Genomic DNA, 20,000 nt, shown 5'->3' on the forward strand with positions numbered 1-20,000 from the left:
TGCACAGAATATAATGATCTGCTTTAAGATACAGAACTGCAACATGGGAAGACTCTCATTGAAGGTTACACTAGCAGAGCAACTAGCTTTGCTGGTGTAAAATTTTATTTTAAAAGATACTATAGGTGTAGAATCTGACTCTATGCATTAATTTGAGTTTCTTGTCTATTTCAGTTATAGACATTCTGAGGAATACAGGATGAAAACAGCAATTTGTAAACCATATGCTGTGGATAATATTTCCTAGACCCAAAAGTGACTATGAGCTGAAATACAATCATAAGTCAGGTTCCTAATATGCCTCCTAAATACTCTATATGAGTAAAACCCAATACCACTTTGTGACCACCAGTATTTAGTAAACTACAGTAAACTGTTGCAAAGCCATGAAAAATCCCAAAGTCATTGGAACCATAATTTCTGACTTGATCAAACCCACTATACAGCTCTGCCAATTAGAAAAGTTTCATGAACTTCAAAAAAACTCAGGCTAGCTGAAAGAAACAAGTTTAGCATCTTGACAATCTCCACACACAGAAGGCTACTGTGACAGGGTGACCATAAAGTGACAGCTGACATCTCTCAGATACTCATCATTTGTGATTTATACCCTGGTGACTGGAGGCTGCAGGCCCTCTAGGAGAGCCTCCTTTGTGGAGTTCAATGGATAAGAGAATTACTTTAAAGGGAACTGTAATACCAAAAAAATTATATAAGCAATATTAGAAAAATACCTAAGATACCTTTTAGATGGCCTGTCATTCCAGGTATTAAAAAAATTAAATATTATGAGAACAACATGTGGCACACACAGCATATGTACACTTTAATGTTAGTGCAAAGGAATTGATTCAGGGAGCAAGACCAGAGGATCACATCAAACCTGTCCAAACCTTCTTTATCATGTTTTAGTTTTGTTCAGCTTTCACTTTTGTTTTCATTATCAGAGAGCTAAGCTAAGATTGAGGTCTTTGTGTGATGGATGCCACAAACATACACAAGTAGTTCATCCCTGAAAGTTTTACTGCCAAACTGAGGGAAGAGAGAGAGAAGGACACACATTTCCTCCTTATGAAATTGAAAACTAATAAACACATGGTTACAGAAAGTTTAAAGCAAGTTATCCAGTTCCACAAGGAAAATCCCCAACAAAAACAAGATTAGTCATGTTATTTAATAAGTCCCTCTGTAACACTAACTTCAAGAACATCCTTCCAACACTTGTCATGGAGTTTTGACATAGATCACCTATGCATGAAACTGAAATTGCTTTAGGTTAATTTTATGAGTACAGGTAAACTGGGACTGCTACAGGATTTCACTCTTCTGCTCCGGGAAGAGACTCTTCAGCCAGTGTCAGTATACAAACTTGCCTGGAACATCAGTAGAGGGACAACTGCAGGACAAATTAACTGCAAGACAAATTGACTGTATGAGCAAAAAAAGCAACAAGAGCTTCCAGTGGAATTGTTTATTTACAGAGAGAATAGTTTTACAGGCTGTTTTTATAGTGTCTTCATAGCCTCCTCCTTTGTGATTCCAACCCAGCTTTTTGCTTACAACCTCCATGGCAAGAAATCTTTGAGTCACTTGGCTTTTGGACTGCTGATCTCTGAACAGTCCATCCACATCTTCAGCAGATGCTCATGATCCCACCAAAAGGCAACTAGCAAGTTAGAGGCCAAAAGGAGACTGTTAAATCAGATAGGCCTTTTGTCTGTGAGTCACCATGACAGGTCACTACCACCAAAGATGGCTTTTGCTGACGTGCCTTTGGCCTGACTGCCTGAACGGCCTTTCCTTCAGAACATATTTTTAATATCTGGCCTCCTCATTTGTGTAATTCTGTTGCCCTTAAAACAATGAAAACAGTGGAAAAATTTACACAACTCCTTCCATGCGTGTTGTTCCCAAAGGTATCTGAAAAATAGATTTCCCTAGATAGGCTTGAATCCCATTCTAATTTTACACAAGCTTGAAGAGACCATTTCTACTGATTGGGTGACATGGTTGAGGAAATATGCAATATGTTCAAGACTTATTTGTGCATATGCTGCTCTCTGTAAGGGTGGGGTAATCTGGCTTTTAGAAAAGAACAAACTGAGGTCTTGACCACTCAGAGGTATCAGTAATCACACAGTGCTTTTCAAAGAGTATGCAGCTCAGTCCACACTTAAAATTTGGTCACAGCACCCACATGATTTTACTCCATATACCAAAGATCACTTGTAGAATTCACATGCAAAAAAATAATATAATTTCTCAGGTCCTGTCTCGTTGCCAACTTTGTGCTAGTCTCCACAAGGTGACAATGTTCTAGGTGAATCTGCATCCAAAGGTGTGATCTTAAGACAGATACCATTTGCAAGCTTTCTGATAGCCATAAAAATATCTGGGAAAATATATCCAAATGCAATCTATACATTCTGATTAATATTTTGAAATTAATGTTGCCAATTTCACGGTACATGTGTATGTGGTAAACACACCTTTTGTACACCAGAACTCAATTTTCCACTAGGGAAATGACAATGAAAATTCCTAACATTAAAACTAAAGTGACTGTAGCAGAATAGATTTAATTCTTGAGAAACTAGGGAGTCTGTCAAGAATTATTGCTCCTACCTGCATGTGGAGAAAATCGCTCAAAGAGCAAGATCTGAACTGCTAAATTAAGAAAAATTTTTGGTGGAAAGACATCTAGACAGATACAAGGTGAACCCAGGAGTAGTGAGGTGCTTCTCCTGAAAAGGAATCTTTGGGGCACCAAAGTCAAGGTCAGGGAAGGCGACCTGAGCCAGAAAGTCTCCACTGCTCTAGGGATGGGACATGAACCGCAGGGGAGGACGTTCCTACCCAGGCCTCTCATGAGGGCTCAGTCTCAGACCAGAATAAAGAATTTTTAAAAAACTGCAGCAGACAACTTGCAAACTTTATTGTTTGTGTCTGCAAAAACAAGAACTGAACATTTTTGCAGAATGCTGTGCAAATCTTGTGAGTTTAAGGGAGTAACTCCTATACAGCTAGAAAAACAGGGAACAAATTTAAGCTGTGAGGAAATCCAGTGCCAAGGCAACCAGGCAGCAAGACACAGCTTTCAAAGAATGACAGATAAGGAATATGCACACCCAAAGGGTGTTAGAGAGCAATCAGCCAACTACAAGCACCCAGCAGCCTCTCAGAGCTCAGAGCATACCAGGGCACAGGGAATCAGCACCCAGCACAGCACTTCGGTAAACTTCTAAACTGAGGAGAGAGAGGGAAGAAAGATACACAGCACTTGACTAAGGCTGCAAAACTAATGTTTTAATTGCTGGAGTTCATTAGGGTCCCCAGATGACAGGCCTAGCAGAAATGCTTGTTTCTATTAGTCCAGTTCCTGCTGTGCTCCTTCACTGTTCTTTCATCACTCTGGCACAGAAAAAAGTGTTGTCAAGCAAAGTGGCAGCCTACACAGCACACTGTGCTGTGTTTTTCCCCACAGCACTTTTCATAATTGTCATAAGAACTGTAGTTTCTCAATTAAATGTAAGTAAGGCTACAGCTGTAGCTTAATTCAATATGATTCCAAAGTGGCTTAGGGCATGAATGTTAAATAATGGTTAAAAGGGCTTATCAGAGCAGGGATTTAATGCCAGAATGAGGAAAGTTACATGGACAGATTTGTGCTATGTTAGCAGAAATTCTAAGCACAGGGACTACAGACTACATGCATCCTTTCACAAACCCAAACACAGCCCAGGAGAGAGTGAAGGTAATACCCATCTGGTGGCTGACTCTATTAAACAGAAAGACTGATGCCTTCTTAGAACTCCATGCAGACACCACTAATTACTGCAGTCTGTCCTACTTCCTAACACAATTTCTGACAGGTAATTGTATTGCTACTCCTAACCTTAAAAATACACTGTTCTGACTGAGCAGGTAATGCTACATATTTCATCCTAGGTGAATACTGCAAAAAAGCCCAAACTTTACACTGATACCTGTCCTCTTCCTTTCACCTTTTGCTTTACACTTGACTTTTCCCCTTCAAAAAGTATCATGTTTCAAGAATTTCCTGAACCACACACTAGTTCCAAGTCTGTCTTGCTTGACGTTCCCTGGAAGTTCCCAGTACAGGATGCTACAGCCCAAGATCTCTCAGAGGTAGTGCTGAATCTGACTGAAAGAATCATACCTCCTGGATAGAGAATCAACAGTACACAAGGGCTGTAAAGAAAGACAGGAAATCCTTTCAAGAATTTAAAAAATGCTGAAGAGGTAGCATGGAGTGTCTCTAAGTTACTTTTGGTTTTCTCCTCCATCTTAATCAGCAAATATACTCAGACACACTTCATTTGCTTAAATGACTTCACTCGGCCATCACTTACACTTCCAGACATTCAGTTTCAGTAAAAGGGAAAATTTATAGCAAGCTGAGTGGATGCACAACTAAATTATAATAATCCGGATACACCCAAAAATAGCAGACATGGGACTTCAAACAAAATTATCAGAGGTTGTTAAATACTCTGATTTAATGACCCAGGTACACACACTCCACAGCTTCCTGTACACAAAACATAAGCAGTTGTCTGAACTACAAGTCAATAAGTCTGCCTTTGTTTTATTTCTAAGTGAAATCTATCTTGTCAGAGTATCATTTAAATGGAGCAGTGACATCCCAGGTGTTCCTACACAGCTCAACTATAACTTGGTGCAAAGCTCACAGATACCAGCTGAACAGATACCAGCTCTTGGCTTACATACCTGTCAAGGAAATAATCTGTAGTTTTATCATGCTGGGCTGTTTAATCCACGTTTACTTAGCTCTCCCTCACAGAAAGTAAAGGAATTCCCAAAACACATCTGAGGTACTCTATATTAACACAGTCATAAAATAAATTCCTAACACATTCTCACCTTTCTTTTTTTCTTTATATTCTCTCACAACTCTTCCACACACCCCACACCCCCCAAATACTTCAGTGCACTAATCCCAAGGTGTTCCTTTGAACAGAATTATATAGTAGAAACAGTGTTAGAGAAAATAAAGCATTGGGGGGGGGGTTGGTTCTCCTGAAGAATCAACTCCATGAACTGCAAGCTCGCACTAATTCTTCCAGGTATAAAGAGGAGACCCAGTGGTGCTACACCCAAACAGGCATCAATTCTAACAGCTCCTCTTTGACTGAGAGGCTTGACTAGAAGAGACATGTTCACACACTGCTGCTTATCACTGTCTCTCTGTGCGGACAACACACAGAGTAAACCTTGTTGGAAAAGGTCAGCATGTAAAACCTAGCAAGGGAAAGGAAACTTCATTATAAAACCACTTCAACACAGAAACATGGTATTTTTAGTTTAAAAAAAAATACACAAAAAGAGCCACATCACTTATCAACTATTTCTATCAACTTAATCTCCTTTACTGCATCTGATTCAACAGATTTAAAGTTCTTGACAATTAAAAATATCAACATTATTTGTTTTGAAGAACCTGTCATCCCATCTGCTGAAGCAGAACTGCACAGAAATGGTACTCGTGTTTTCAATGTGTGAACAAATCCCTGTTTTATCCTACTGCTTGTATTCAATGGAAGTTACTAAATCAACTTTCACCTATTTTTTGTTGGGCAAGGTGGAAGGGGCAACAGTGAGCAGGATGAGATCAAGAAAGAGAAAGAGCCCACTTGATTAGTTTTTTAAAGAACAGAATTGTGACAATAAGAATTGCCCTTCAATATCAACATATCAATTTCCTACTGAGGTGTAATTTTTGGAACAAAATCAGATTTCAACAGAAATATCCAGACATTTGTCACTTCCATTTGGATATAAAAAACCCAAAGCCAGAAACCTATGACTCATCCATAAAATTCACAGCAACACTGTAAACAGGCTCAAATTAAGAAACCCCAGAATACACTCTGAGAAATAATAGGAAATTGGAAACAATCATTCTCTGAAATGAAATTCTTCCTTTTTATCTACGTCAATTATTTTTCTCACACTTATACACATCCTCGCTTGCACTTTCCTACTGAGAGTTCACATTTACATGTTATGGGTACAAAAATGTGATTCTGTTCACAAGCATTCTACCACAGAACCAACAAACATACCTAAAAAAAAAATCTCAGCTCTTCAGCCCATGCTCCAACTATACAGCTTTATACCACTTTAATTTTTATATTATTAGCAATAGGTAATATGTAGAATTGTAAAAATTATTAAGTAATTAAGTATTTCTGGAACTTTGAAGCAAGCAGCTATCTATTACCATCTTTATGTACTACAATGTTCCATCTTTTTCCTTCACACAATATTTCATTATTTATCCATAGAATCTCCAACACTTTGATAAATTATTAGATGTATTTGTTTCATGCTCCACATTCCTCTTGCCACCCTCATCGTGTCAGAGAGAGGTTATCCATTCTGTGTGGCTGAAGGTAAAATAATTCACTATGATTAATGCTATCACTAACAAGAATTTGTTTTCTTGAAACAGCACATTCAGAATAGCAGTTCAGATACGGCCAGGATGGATTATTATATCTGTATTACAAACTGTCCCTGGTTTTCTTGTCAGTTCCTCCCCTTTTGAGAAAGCACCAGGTGCACGTTCCAGCACTGCCAAGATCAGCCACAACAGATGGATGCTTTCAAGTGAATCCCAAAACTGTAAAATGTGGGGATTCTTGTTTAAGAGATGCCAGAACCCGAGAGGAAGAGCTTTGATACCTATCTCATATATGACCATTTTACAGCTCTTTTTTCACATTCTTGTCCTTGCTGAGCTCTGCTTCTTGTGCAGCAGAGCTATTAAAACACAAGCACATCTGCCAGAGACATACCTAAGACCCCATACTCGGACAGGGAGCTGTTGCACACGGTGTAGGGGGCCTGCTGCTCCCACAGGTGATTCATGGGAACACACGTTCTCTTGTCAACTTCTTGGTCGTGAAGCACGTGGTGGCGGTGGCTGCAAAGAGTTGTTCATGGAAATTGATTAACCAAGCATAACTCTTGTTTTCAAAGCTAAAGCACCAAATGCACGTGCAAGCAACACAGTTGTCTTTGCTACACACAACACCCTGGTTTGGTCAAAACCATGTGAAATACAATCACATCTAAATACAAATGCTGCACTGTAAGAACTTTCACTGACTATCCAGGCTTGTTCTCCAGCACTCAGAGAAACTAAAATTACCTCATCACTAGCAGAACTAGGAGGGAAAGGCAAAAGGATGGGGAGATTGTTGCTATAAAATAGAATGATTAAAGTAAAAAAAAAATGCAGAGGAGAAAAACTGTTATTTAAAACATTTCATTCTTCCTCCCTCACAGATTCTAATCACCTTTTCCTTAAAACAACTGCTGTTTGTCTTTTATGCAAAAAAACCATAATCTAATCTAATCTCAGCACCAAGACTTGAAGAAGTTGTATCCTCTTTCCTAGTATTTTCACTCACATGCACCATTTACAGTTCTCTAGAAGACCATTAATCAGCATTAGAATGGGGCACCAAGGAATACTACCAAAACAGAGATGACTGAAGTAATTACTGTAATCCATTAACTCTCTGAGCAGACTAACTGAGTGAATCACAGCAATATGCCCATCTTTACAACTGCTAACATAAGGACAGCTATTGTACTGGTAGCAATACTATGTGCTGTATAGCTGCCAACACTGAACTAAAGCCTGGATCTTTTTGTACCTCCCTTTGCTGTAATGAACAGCAGCAAAAGAGCTCTGAAATTTATTTAGAGGTCAACAACTTAAGGCCAGAGCCTTGAAAAACAGCACATTTAGGGAAGTAGATAGAAAGGGGAAATTCACACACCAGGTAGCTGTTTGGCAGAAACCATTTTTGCCACTGACATTTTGGTTTTTGCCATTCAGCCAAAGACAGAAGGCCTAGACAGATGATAAGCTCCTTGAGCACAGTCTTGTGTTTACCTAGCAAGAGGTGATTAAGATGAGCACAGATGGACAGCCAGACACATTCAGACACACAAAAGTCAGATGTGTGCAATTGTCAGGTTTACTGACATCAAACCAGTACAGACTCAAGTCTCTCTCTCTCCCCCTTTCCTTCCCTTCTCCAGAGTGTGCCTCCAAGATGAGAAGGGGCCAGGTGCTTCTATCTGCAGCTTTACCTAGCTTCTATCTATTGACAGCGTGGAGGACTGAAACAGGAGGAAAGCAAGCCCTCACACAGAATATTGACAGAAAGGACTATTTTCTAGACAGCATTTCCCAAGTTCCAAAACAGTGAAGGCACCTTATCATGTTGTTTTCACTATGGCAACACAGTATCTTCAGTTCTTCCCAAATTCTAGCCTATACTCCCTCTTCAGTTATTCTCGGAGATTTGAGACATTATGTACTCCAAGGACTTTTGGGAGTGAAGAAGGGAGTTATTACAAAGAGAGCATAAAATGAAATACACTTGCTGCGAGTTTGCAATGTGTTTTTTTCCAATGAAAATGCACGAGCATTTGCAAATGTCTTTGCTCACTATTATTATAAATGACAAAGCAACTCAAATACAGCTAAAAAAGAGCAGCTTTACAGAAAACTGCAGTGTGTCTCAGATGTGTCTGTACCACAAGTTAACTTTTCTACCTATTCCTCTGATGAAATGAGCTTGAATACAGAAGACTGATCTGACTCTTACATATTTCTACAGTGTTCTCTTCTGTTTAACAGAGGAGCTGAATACTCTCTGACTTCCCCAGGTCCAAGGCATTTTTTTCATCTCACCCTTTATTGTCCAGCTGTCTTTCACATTCATAACAAAAATTCATAATCTCACCATTGGCTAGTATTTTGTAGATCCCACTACCCATCAGGCAAACTTAAAACCCAACAGTAAAGCAGAACCAGGTTCTATAAATCAAACATCTGCAGTACCAGCTTCAGTCCCAAACTTCACAAGAATTCACTGGAATGCCTTTTTACTTGCTTTCTAAAAGACTGAGTAATAAAACCCAGATAGCACAGGAATCCTTAGCTAGCCTTCACCAGTCTAAATAGCTTTCTTTCTGAACACTTTTTTTTTTATGAACATAACAACTTTTTTATCTTAAACATCAAGAAAATCTGGAAAATAGGTCTGAAGAATCCTCTTCCTCCAGAGCAAGAACTGGGAATACAGAGAATCAGTATTTGCAAGGCAAGTCTATAGGTATGCTAGACATGACTATGCTCACACCTGAAATAGGTAGGCAGGTTGCTAATCAGTGAACATGGATGCTCCTGTCCCAGGAGATGCTCACTTTACAAGACCATGGTACTGAAATCAGGGAGGATGAGAAGCCGGAGAAGGGGGAAATCTCCCGATTTTCAGTTTTGTTTTCAAATCTTGTCCAAAGGATTTTGTGAAACTGCCAAGAGAATGGAAGCAAAAGGAAGAAAGCCCAAAAGACTAGACACCAAATGAAGCTTGGCACAGAAAGAGAGTACTGCACCAGAGAAGACAGGCACCCAGATTTATTTCTCTTTCCTGCAAGCATTCACAATGAAGCACAGTACAGCTGCTAGTTCATTCACCCCAGGAACTGGCATCACATCAAAGGCTTCAATTAAATACATCATTAACATTTTACTCCACAGAGAATCAGGTAAGGCAGCAAACTGTATCTGTATTACCAAGTGATCAGATTCTGCCTTCATTCATGCTCCGTAGTCATTAAAAGTCTCAGTACAAAGGATCTTATTTGACTTCTAAAAAGCCTTGCCAACTGGCAACATATTTGTTCACAGGATACACAAGTTCCAAGCAGCCACCACTGGAATGGTATTTAAAAGACTCAGAATCTGCTGCAGCAAATCCCCTTATCTTATTTCTTAGCAATTAGATGGAATGCAGCTGAATTTTTTGTTAAAAAGCAGGAAAAAATGCAATTTCTGCTTTTCAGCAAGAGAAGGAAGAAAGTATTTAAAAATATTTGTTCTGCCTTGGTTACTCTTCTTTAAAATGCTGTTTACAGAGACACAGGAGATTCGATTATTCTTGACTGCTGGAACCTATAACACTGAGACTGATGCTGAATAGCCCAAACTTCCCTCTCCCTGCAGGAGAGCATAGTGTTTAGAGAATGCCAAGTTGTTTCTGTAAGTATGGGACCACATTTAACAGCTACCTCAGTACTCACCTGAAAGTACCTCTCTCCACATCCTGCCCACTTAGTCGGACATGGATCCCTTCCTTCAGAACAGAGCCAAAAGCCATGTATTCTGCTAAGGCCCAGTCAACAACCCTGTTCTTGGTCATTTCCAAGCGGGCTTTCAAAATCCGAGAGAGTCCTACAGTGGAATAAAGATCAGAAATGAATGGACCTGCTTCAGAGAAATTTTATAGTCATATTATGTTCATCATTCTCCTTCCTCACTGGCTAAGTTAAACAGAGATCCTAAATAGGGTCTAAGAGTTGTTTTTGTGGAACTGAACTGCTAGCAAAGTGAAAAATCTTGTTTCCCAGGCAAAGGGTTGCATAAATTTCATATCTTGTTTTTGAAGAAGAAAGTAAGATTGGCTGTATCAGAAACTACTGAGGACAACTAAAAAGACCCATGAAGAAATACTTCTTCTTTAAGATTTATTTCCACATCTCTAACACCAAGCACTTTTTATAAGCGACTGAAAATATTAGCAATTTGGTTTGTGATTTTTTATTTCACTCCTTTTCTCATTTTTTCTTGGCATTTGTCTTATTGGACTTTTGGAGATGTTATAAAGTGAAACAGGCTGGATTGATCAATACTATGAATATCATATAAATAGAAAAGTGTAGCAGCTTTTCAGATTTTCAGCTAGTAAAAAATAGTTGTTTCTTTTTTTAGTGAAGATTTTATAAGAACAACTTACCTTTTTAGTCAGAATGTCTAATACTAAATTTTATTGGGTGACTATAATTTTTAATTCATCAGTGTCACAACAAATGTGGAGAAGAGTTTTGAAGTTTATCCATTAATTCTATCTGCTCAACAAGCCTGCAGTTGATAACTGGGAATGCCCTATCATCATTACTTGTGTTTAATTGTCCCAAATGAACACAAACACAAATAACACCTATGGCAGAAACACTCTTCTCTAGAGTCATCCATCAAGGAGTAAAAAGATTAGCTAGAGATTTTGTACAGAAAAAAGCTCTTCCTCCTGATTCTAAGTGCATATCCTACAAGCCAACAAAAGAACAAAGATCCTGAAAAGTGCCTCTGTGTTTCCCCATGGAATGAACATGTTATTACTCCCAACAGTTGACCATGAAGTAAAATTATCTCAGAACTCAGAAGTAAAAGTATCTATTTACTTTTTTTTAATTACTTTTTACTCAGAAATAAAGGTATCTCAGACACAGTGTTGAGACTCCCCAGTAAGACAGGCACAGTTAACTTCTTACTGTAATAGATGCCAAAGTCAGAACTGAATCTCTTCAGTACAAAAGCTAAGATTTTTGGAAAAAAAGAGCTATATTTATACTATCATCAATGCTAAATGGTAAGTTGAAAGAAAAACTGTCAGAATTTGCCTACACAGTGCCCATTCAGCTGTACTAAAATTCAGCTCATAGTAGATCAGCAATGTTGCCAGGTCTAAGAAAATTCCAGCTGTATTTCTGAGCAGAAAGTCATCTAACTACAAGAAAAGTAGACCTCAAATTACCTCAAGTTTTAGCATGAGAAAACCCCACCTTAATAATGCCTCCTGAGATGGGTGCCTTACTTCCCAGTTAGTCCCACAAATATTCCATTTTCCACAAGGACTTGAATAATGAAAGAAGGTATTAACTTAAAGTTACAAAAAACGTTTACCTCCCTCAGAGGAAAATCTATTTTAATGAGGTATGGAACAGAAGCGATGTGATACTGAAAAAAACATTATGCTGAGAACAAGCAGCAGGACCTTAAGTGTCACATTTTCCTAATCCACAGAGTAGAAGAGTCAGAATTAAAAAGTCATATGCATTTTCCTCTTTGGGAAAAGGCCCAGCAACAATGTTTGTGCAGAAATCCAGAAAAAGAGCTGGAGGTACAAAGAGCCCAGCTGACCTGAGTGTATTTTGAAGTCTTTGACTGGCACTGAACTAGCTACGTTGCCAATATGAGTCAGCAGGTCTTCTGAAATGCCCGTGGGAGGACAAGACATGCTCTTGGGTTCTCCATCCACGTTAAAGAATCCTGGAAGTAAAAGGTTTGGTGAATGTTCGAGGACCGTTTAAGAGATATCTACAGCATCTACAATTTACTTAAAAAGTCACAACTCTTAAGTGACACTCTAAGCAGCAGACTAAACCCAGTTCTTCACCTTTTGCTGGGAAACACAGTCATTTTGATTGTCTGCATGACAACAGAACTTGATCTTACAGGCACACAATGATCTGGTTTTGTTTCTGTTTTCACTCCCTGTGAAGTCTAACTATGTGGGCAGAGGCAGCCAATAAAAGGCAAATGACACCTCAATCCCTCATAGAAAAATAAAAAAACAAAAAGAGCATGAGACACAGTCCTTCTTCCTGACAGTAGAAACAGTTAACAGTACAGGAAAGCCACTTCTCTGCTGAAGTGGGAAGACATCTTTTTCAAAGTCACACCTTACTTTACATGTTCTTTTAAGAAAAACATTTATTTCAAGTTGATCTGGAAGAATGCTACATTTACCCTTAGCAGGGGCAAATCAAAGGTCACATAATTCCATTTTAAGGCAACACTATCTGGTAAAATCTATTTATATCCTGGATTATAGACTCAAACTAAATGTACACTCAGATAACACCAGGATAAGTGAAAGGACACTTCTTACCAGGCCAAGGTGAATCAAGCCAGTGCTTAATATGTAGAATCTTATTATCCTTAGATCTAGCATATGCTTCTTCACATATTCTATCATACTTCGCAATTTCTTCCTGTAGAACAAAAATCTTTTTTAAAATGGAAAAACATAACACTGTTGTATCTTAGAGTGACCCCTATCATTCAGCAGGATAACACATTCTCTAAATAAATTATTTAGTTCACTGGACAGGTGTTACAGAGGAGTGTACCAAGAGCTGAAGCTGCAAGCATTACTCTAGAATGAGACAGAACAAATATAAGGTACAGTTATACTTCGAAGATCAGAACCATCCAGCTCTCATACTCCTGGCCACAGAAGCTACTAAATACTGGAAAAGAACTTCTTAGAAAACTAACCCTTCTGTGAGAGTCTTGTTAAAAATCTGTTAGCCACACCTGTTAAGGCAACAGATACAATGCCATATTCTGTAGAGGCAGAATGCCTCTGCAATATCCATGTTTCAATTCCAAAATCACTCTCAAGTTACTGAGCCAGCTAATCTTTAAAGGTATTAATAACAATGCTGAGTTCAGTCTGTACAGCAAAACATCCATCCAGGATCCTGGATCCAGTCACCAAAGCCCATGGCACTACTGGCACACTTGTACAACGATTCAGGAAAGCTACTTCTGCATGAGCTGTGATCATTCCTGCAGGTAACAGAATCCACCTACAGAAAATGATTCTATTGCATTATTGCTGGACACAAGCCTGCCAAGGTTATCAGTATGAAGATACAATTATATCTCTGGGTGTCTTGCTGCTGAATCAAGAGTCTCAGGATGAAGAACAGTTGATAAATGCCTCTATTTTCCAACATTTTTATCTGGTCACCTTTTACAAATCTCAAAATCAAAGCGATTTTTTTTCCTTTGCAATATGTATTAATTACTTCACAGTACTTTCAGGCCTTTCGTTTTACATGAAAATCCAAACCAAACTGAAACACAAATTGTCAAAGGGTGAAGACTTATCACAGTAATGAAAGGAAGGTTTTCAAGCAGACAGCATACAGTGAAAGTTGTGTCTTTCTACTGAACAGCTCCTTAGGCTCCCTTCAACTCTGTTGATGTGTACCTCAAACTCCTGCAGTGTCACAGTCCCATCTGCAATCAGCTTGTCCGCATATTTCTTCAGCACTGGCACCTGCTTATGGATCTGCTTGTACATTAGAGGCTGGGTGAACATGGGCTCATCCATTTCATTGTGCCCTCTCCTACGGTAACAAACCTGCGAAGGGAAAGATTGTCTCTGTTGTTAAGGCAAAATGTAAAATGAAGTCCTTCCATTTCATAGTTTTACAGATAGTTTTAAGAGGTTTATGGTATAAAAAACACTTACGGCTTCTTGTGGGCCTGTTACTCATTTGCCTTTTTAAAATTAGGATGCTGAAGGCCTTTAAAATCAAATGTTTCTTTTCTAAGCCACAGAAAAATAAGAGAGTAATACATAATGCACAGAATGAAAAGTTAAGAAAATAAAGACTTACCAAGTCAACCACCACATCTTTATTGAATGTGTTTCGCCATTCTGCAGCCACATTGCACACATACATCACTGCTTCAGGGTCATCAGCGTTCACGTGAAAAATGGGAGCATTGACCACACGAGCAACATCAGTAGGATATGGAGATGAACGGGCCATACGGGGGTCTGTGGTGAAGCCAATCTAAGAATGACAGAAACTTCTATTGGAATAATTTGGACACCTCCTTCTACTCTGGTTTGAATTCTTGAGGTTTGCATTTAATAGTCATTTACACAGCAGTTATATCAGCTTTTCAGTTTGGCTAGCTAGCTTCTTTTTGCTCCCTTAAAAACAAACCAAATCCAATGAAGTATTACAAATTGAATTAAATAAATGTAGGTGATAAAATATTATCCACGCAGAGTTTCTAGATACTGTGATCATTTTCAGAAACATCCCAACCATTTTAATAAGCAGAGGGGACAATGCCCTCAGCTAATAACAATCAAGAACAAAAAGAAATAGGAGAGCAACTATTCAGCAGATAGGTTGATTGGAAAACTCTCTCTTTGTTACCTGGTTGTTGACCACAACGTGAATGGTGCCATTTGTGGTGTAGGACGGGAGGTCACTAAGATGAAACGTCTCATAAACCACTCCTTGTCCTGCAAAGGCAGCATCCCCATGTAATAGTATGGACATAACCTGAGAGAGAGAATTAGACACACACATCCACACCTATATTAGGAACCAAAACTGCGATTTAAGTTTCTCAGCAGGATTTCTTTCTCCATATTTCTGTAGTGCTTATTAAATAGAACAGTATTTTTATAATACACCATAAATTTCTCAGTATTCTGTTGCCTTTGTTCAGTTTGCAAACAAAAGAAAGCTTTAAGCCTACTTCCTCCAGTTACCCTTCAGGTACTGTCAGAAATCTTATCTAGTTCAACAGGTGATATTTCCCTTTTGTGGAAAGGAAAAAAGGGAGATCCTGTGATATGAAACTACTGGTAAATTATTTTTATTAAAAATACTATGAGAAACTACCATTACATTTACTATAGTAAACAATCTTTACCTTTTTCCCTGCTGTATCCCCTCGATAAAACTGCTCAGCTTTTGTTTTCCCCTGCACAACAGGATCAACTGCTTCCAAGTGAGAAGGGTTAGCCATCAGGGACAGAGTGATTTTCTTGTTTGTTGCTCGGTTGATCCTCTCATGGTACATTCCCAGATGATATTTTACATCTCCAGATCCCTAACATGCAAGATGCAATCACGATTCAGGAATGTCATTCATACCTGCTGCATCTGATTCACCATGCCTAAAATTTGTGCCTCAGCCTGAAAAATGCATCTAGTTAATTGCACATCAGTATGCACTGTGGGTTTGACAAAATAATTTCAAATAGGAACACTGCTCCTATTCTATTACCTTACTGTTGCCATCCAATGTTGGGTAAATGCTTACAGAATATTGATACCCATTCCATTTATATAAAACAAAGAAAGATGCTTAGAGATTATGAACTCAGTCAAACTCTTACTCATCTACAGTCATTCCTGAGATATCTTCTACATGTTAAAGGTACAACATAATCTTTACATTCATTAAGAAATTTCACCAAATCATGTTCCTCAAACTAGAAAAGAAGGCAATGCATTTCAGCAGCTGATAATGTTACTTGCATAATAACCATGACCAAAACAACTAAAAACTACTTTGAATGTTGATCTCTCTATACAGATCTCTTGAAAAAGCATCTTACCTCATCAGCTGCTTCCAGTTTGGGATCAAACTGACAGAAGATCTGCTCCAGCTCTTTTCGGATTACATTAGCCAATACATTCAGCCGACCTCTAAGAAAATTCCAGACACAGTTCTGTCTCAAAAATGGCAGTAACAGAGTCAACAGTATAAAACTTAAAAAATCTGCAAACCACCCTATCAGAAATTTGCAAAAGTTCACTTCAAACTTTTGAACCTGAAACCTTTGATTCAACTCTTCTTCCTATTGCAAAGTCCCTCCGATGGGTTCCCTCAGATGTTTCATACCTAGCTATCCAAGTGAATATTGTAGTTATCTAGCAGTCTTTATATAACCACACTAATAATTAGTTAAGGCAGACTGCAAAGGTGAGTTCAATATTATTCACCAAGCTTCCAGACTCTAGGCAACATCATGGCTTTACTCTTGCTAACTCAGGTTTTTTAATATCAACTTCGTTAATAAAATTCTAGAACCCAAAACTTAATACAATAAGCCCATTTGTTAGGGTGTTTCCATTGACATTACCTATGAGGCATCCCCATTATAACATATTCAATTCCCATTTCACTGGATTTATCAATGATGGTCTTAAGTGCAGGTATCATTACTTCACATCCTTCCAAACCAAATCTCTTCTCGGAAGACCACTTGCGAGCAAGGAAGTCTTCAAATCTTTGCCAAAAAGAAACACACACACACAAAAAGAGAGTGTTTGTGTTAAGATAATGTAGCAGATAGTGTCAAACATCTTTTAGCAAATAAAATCACACTGTTTTAAAACATTGTGAATACAGGTTTTTAGGCCTCTGGAATAAAGTCACACATAGGGAGGAAGATATAGGAAAGAATTAAGTCTTCTTTCTCTTCCATCTGAGAAGTATTTACTAGAACTTTGAAACAATTAGGAGTCTCCGTCTCAGACCAAATTCACTTCCCAAGTTAAACTCTGCTCTCATGTACACAAATACTGACCACTGGGAAGGCAGAGCGACAGCAAAGAAGTCTCTACTGTGGATTGAGGAAAACATAGCAGAGAACCTGTATTAAACACTTGTAAAAAACCAGAGTAGAAAGCATGCCTATTCCATAGGTCCCATCCAATGGCAGGGCTCCTCAGAATGTGTGATGTAACGCTTGGGAACTTGCCAAGAGCTAGGACACTGGTATCTCCGCCTCAGCTTCAGCAGCGGAATGATGTCAATCCCTGACAGCTCTGTGTTCTTTCATTCTTTAATGCATTTGGGCCAGAGGCAACGTGAGTGGTTAAAAAGTACCTTTTAACAAATGTTGAAAGGATTGTATGTTGTAAAGCTTGGAGATACAAAAGGCAAAGAAAATACATCTTCATCAAAGTAACTGTATTGGTTACATCATCTGGGCAATGCCTCGACTCATAACACTGCCATAATCCATTAATACTCAACTTATTCCTCACTTACAGTGCTGACATTCACCTCTTTAGACTGAAATCCTGAAGGCAGTGAAATGAGTTGTTGCCAAAAGACTCTCCTTATTCACCCATCAATACCCTTATGATTCAGCCAACCAAGCTACAAGCCAGACCCTCATCTGAGGTATTCTGCCAGAATTCCTCAGGGAAGTCTGTGGGGCTTTGCTGGGAAACTGGAATTGGGGTCCCGTGGGAACAGCAAGTCCTACAGGACAAATCAAAGCAGCGTACATGCTGTTTTCCTCCTCTTTGCAGCTCCAAGTTAAGCCAGTGCTGGACAAGCAGCAAGTTCATTATTTGAGGTAAATTGCCACTAAGTGTGCAGAACTACAGTATTTCACAGCCACATTTGGCAAATCCCCCACATGTCACTATGAGTGCACAAAGGCTGGTAGCCCATCCACTGTCACTGCATGCATTCTGTACCAGCGAGGAACACATCTCATAAAAGGGATAATCTGGAAATGTTTGACCCTACTCAGATCAGACTCCACGTCAGGGTCTAATGTTCAGACAAAGTAGCTCCAAATGTACAAGGAGTATTTTACAGAAGGAGGAGTTAAAAATGAGCCTTGTACAATAACCTATCAATAAAAACCACATAGGGTGAGAAATCTAACTTTAACATTCAATTTCAAGTACCTGAACTCTGCAGTACTTGGAATGAACATTTTTGAAAACAGTATTCTGGAGCAAAACAATTAAAACCTTCCAAAAGCCACAAATACCAAGAGCACAACCAGGTTTCTACAAAAACAGATTTTTTTTCCTCTATCATTTCAGAACCACAGAATAAAAAGTGCACTGGAGAAAGCAGGATAGAAATTTTTGTGAAACTATTTTTCTTCCACTTTCAGGAGAGAATTAAATTGGCAGAAGATAAACATTCGGCTCCTTCATCCTACTAGAAACCCCAGATCTTTCCACAGTTTAGGCAGGAATAAAAGCACAAATTCTTGTCTTAAGATAAATACAGGTGGTTCATACTGAGCACCTGTTAACACAACAAACAAACTTACTCAAGTGACTCAATTCACTTGACCATTAAGCTACATTTTTATTTCTGTTTAAATGAACCTTTTAATCAAACATACCATCTTGCTATAATATTGGCTAACAAAACACCTGGAAAAAATATCTTTTGACACCTCCAATGAGCACTTCACTTTTATGTCTTTGAACATGGAAGCTTAACAAAAAAAATGCGCCTTTATAAATCTCTGGCACTTGCTTTTATCAAAGGACATGCAAACTGTTTCAGATTGTAAAAACTGGAATGAATCCTGTGCCTGAAAAGTCTTGTTCTAAGGATAAGAGGATAATTCAGTCTCTGGGATCACAGTATTTCCACACAAATACCCACAATGGAAGCAATCAATAAGCTGTTTCATATGTGCTTTCTCACACTGCAGAGACTAAAACTGCTGCTGCCAGGTCAGGCAACAGTGCTGCACATCTGGGCACATCCCAAAAGGAGAAGGGCAGAAACAGGACTTGAAATAACATTCCAACATTGTTCTGACACCTATTTTCTGAAACAGGATACAAATCTTTACCACAGATCAATATTACTTGTCTGTTGAAACTACTTTTTCCCATTTTACTTCCTCAAGCCAATGAAAACGTTGCCAGATACGCCACTAAGGGCTGGACAAGAACACAACCTGCCTTTTAAGATAATGGAATACTAAAAGTCACAACACAGACCCTGACACACCTCACAGCACACACTTTCCTTTGATATTGCAAGCCAGATTAACTGCACCCACCTGGGCTCCAGATTTCACTGAGTCTATTCACCTCAGCAGTTTACAGATGGCATCAGTTCCCACCCAGCAGCCACAGAGCAGTTTCCCAGCACCTCCCCAGTACCTCATTGAGCGCACCAGCCTGGCCAACAAAGTCCTTTTTTCCTCATTAGTAAACTTCATAATTCCCGGCGTCTCAAACTTCTGCCGGATCCACTGGCACTGCTCCACATCATTGATGAACATGAACTCCAAGCCAATGTGCTGGCAGTAGGTATTCTAGGAAATGAAAACACCAACAGAGAAGCTTTAGGAGCTAATGGGCCATGAAGAAACAAATACATTTTGTAATTTATGTTCTCTGTTACTCTTCCGAAAGCTATACTGTCATCTTCCTCTTCCCCACAGTAATTCTAAAGGTGAATAAATTATTTTACTGAATCTAGTTTTGTGCCTCAAAGCTTTCTCTACAAAGTAACAAAATTTCGAAACTGGAAGATTCTCATTTGGTGATATATTTAAAGCAGGCCAATAAACCCACCTTAACTGGCACGTTTCACCTAACTCAGTACTGTTCTTACAGTCATAGTACAGTCTTTTCTTTAGATGCACCAGCAAAGATTTCCAGTAATTTACCAAAATTTACCCTGTCTTTTTTAAATGTCACCTGAAATCAAGAAATAAAGACAGTGAGAAGGCAGGTTTGAAGTCTCATGCAAATTATCT

The 20,000-nt window shown here is 38.8% G+C and overlaps 1 protein-coding gene across 1 annotated transcript in view; it reads right to left on the minus strand.

Moving 5' to 3' along the window:
• OGDHL (oxoglutarate dehydrogenase L) overlaps positions 1-20,000 on the minus strand; it is a 53,130-nt gene that overhangs the window by 13,990 nt on the left and 19,140 nt on the right. Inside the window, exons 6-16 of the mRNA XM_050340043.1 lie at positions 19,399-19,553; positions 16,602-16,748; positions 16,074-16,164; positions 15,383-15,562; positions 14,878-15,006; positions 14,323-14,502; positions 13,911-14,063; positions 12,801-12,903; positions 12,050-12,178; positions 10,153-10,303; positions 6,843-6,970 (exon numbers count right to left, since the gene is read on the minus strand). Of these exons, the coding sequence (XP_050196000.1) occupies positions 6,843-6,970; positions 10,153-10,303; positions 12,050-12,178; positions 12,801-12,903; positions 13,911-14,063; positions 14,323-14,502; positions 14,878-15,006; positions 15,383-15,562; positions 16,074-16,164; positions 16,602-16,748; positions 19,399-19,553 (1,546 nt within the window). The remainder of the gene's footprint in view (positions 1-6,842; positions 6,971-10,152; positions 10,304-12,049; positions 12,179-12,800; positions 12,904-13,910; positions 14,064-14,322; positions 14,503-14,877; positions 15,007-15,382; positions 15,563-16,073; positions 16,165-16,601; positions 16,749-19,398; positions 19,554-20,000) is intronic.

This window comes from Myiozetetes cayanensis, unplaced genomic scaffold (assembly GCF_022539395.1).
Source record: "Myiozetetes cayanensis isolate MyiCay16 unplaced genomic scaffold, myiCay2020 scf10, whole genome shotgun sequence".
NCBI lineage: Eukaryota > Metazoa > Chordata > Aves > Passeriformes > Tyrannidae > Myiozetetes > Myiozetetes cayanensis.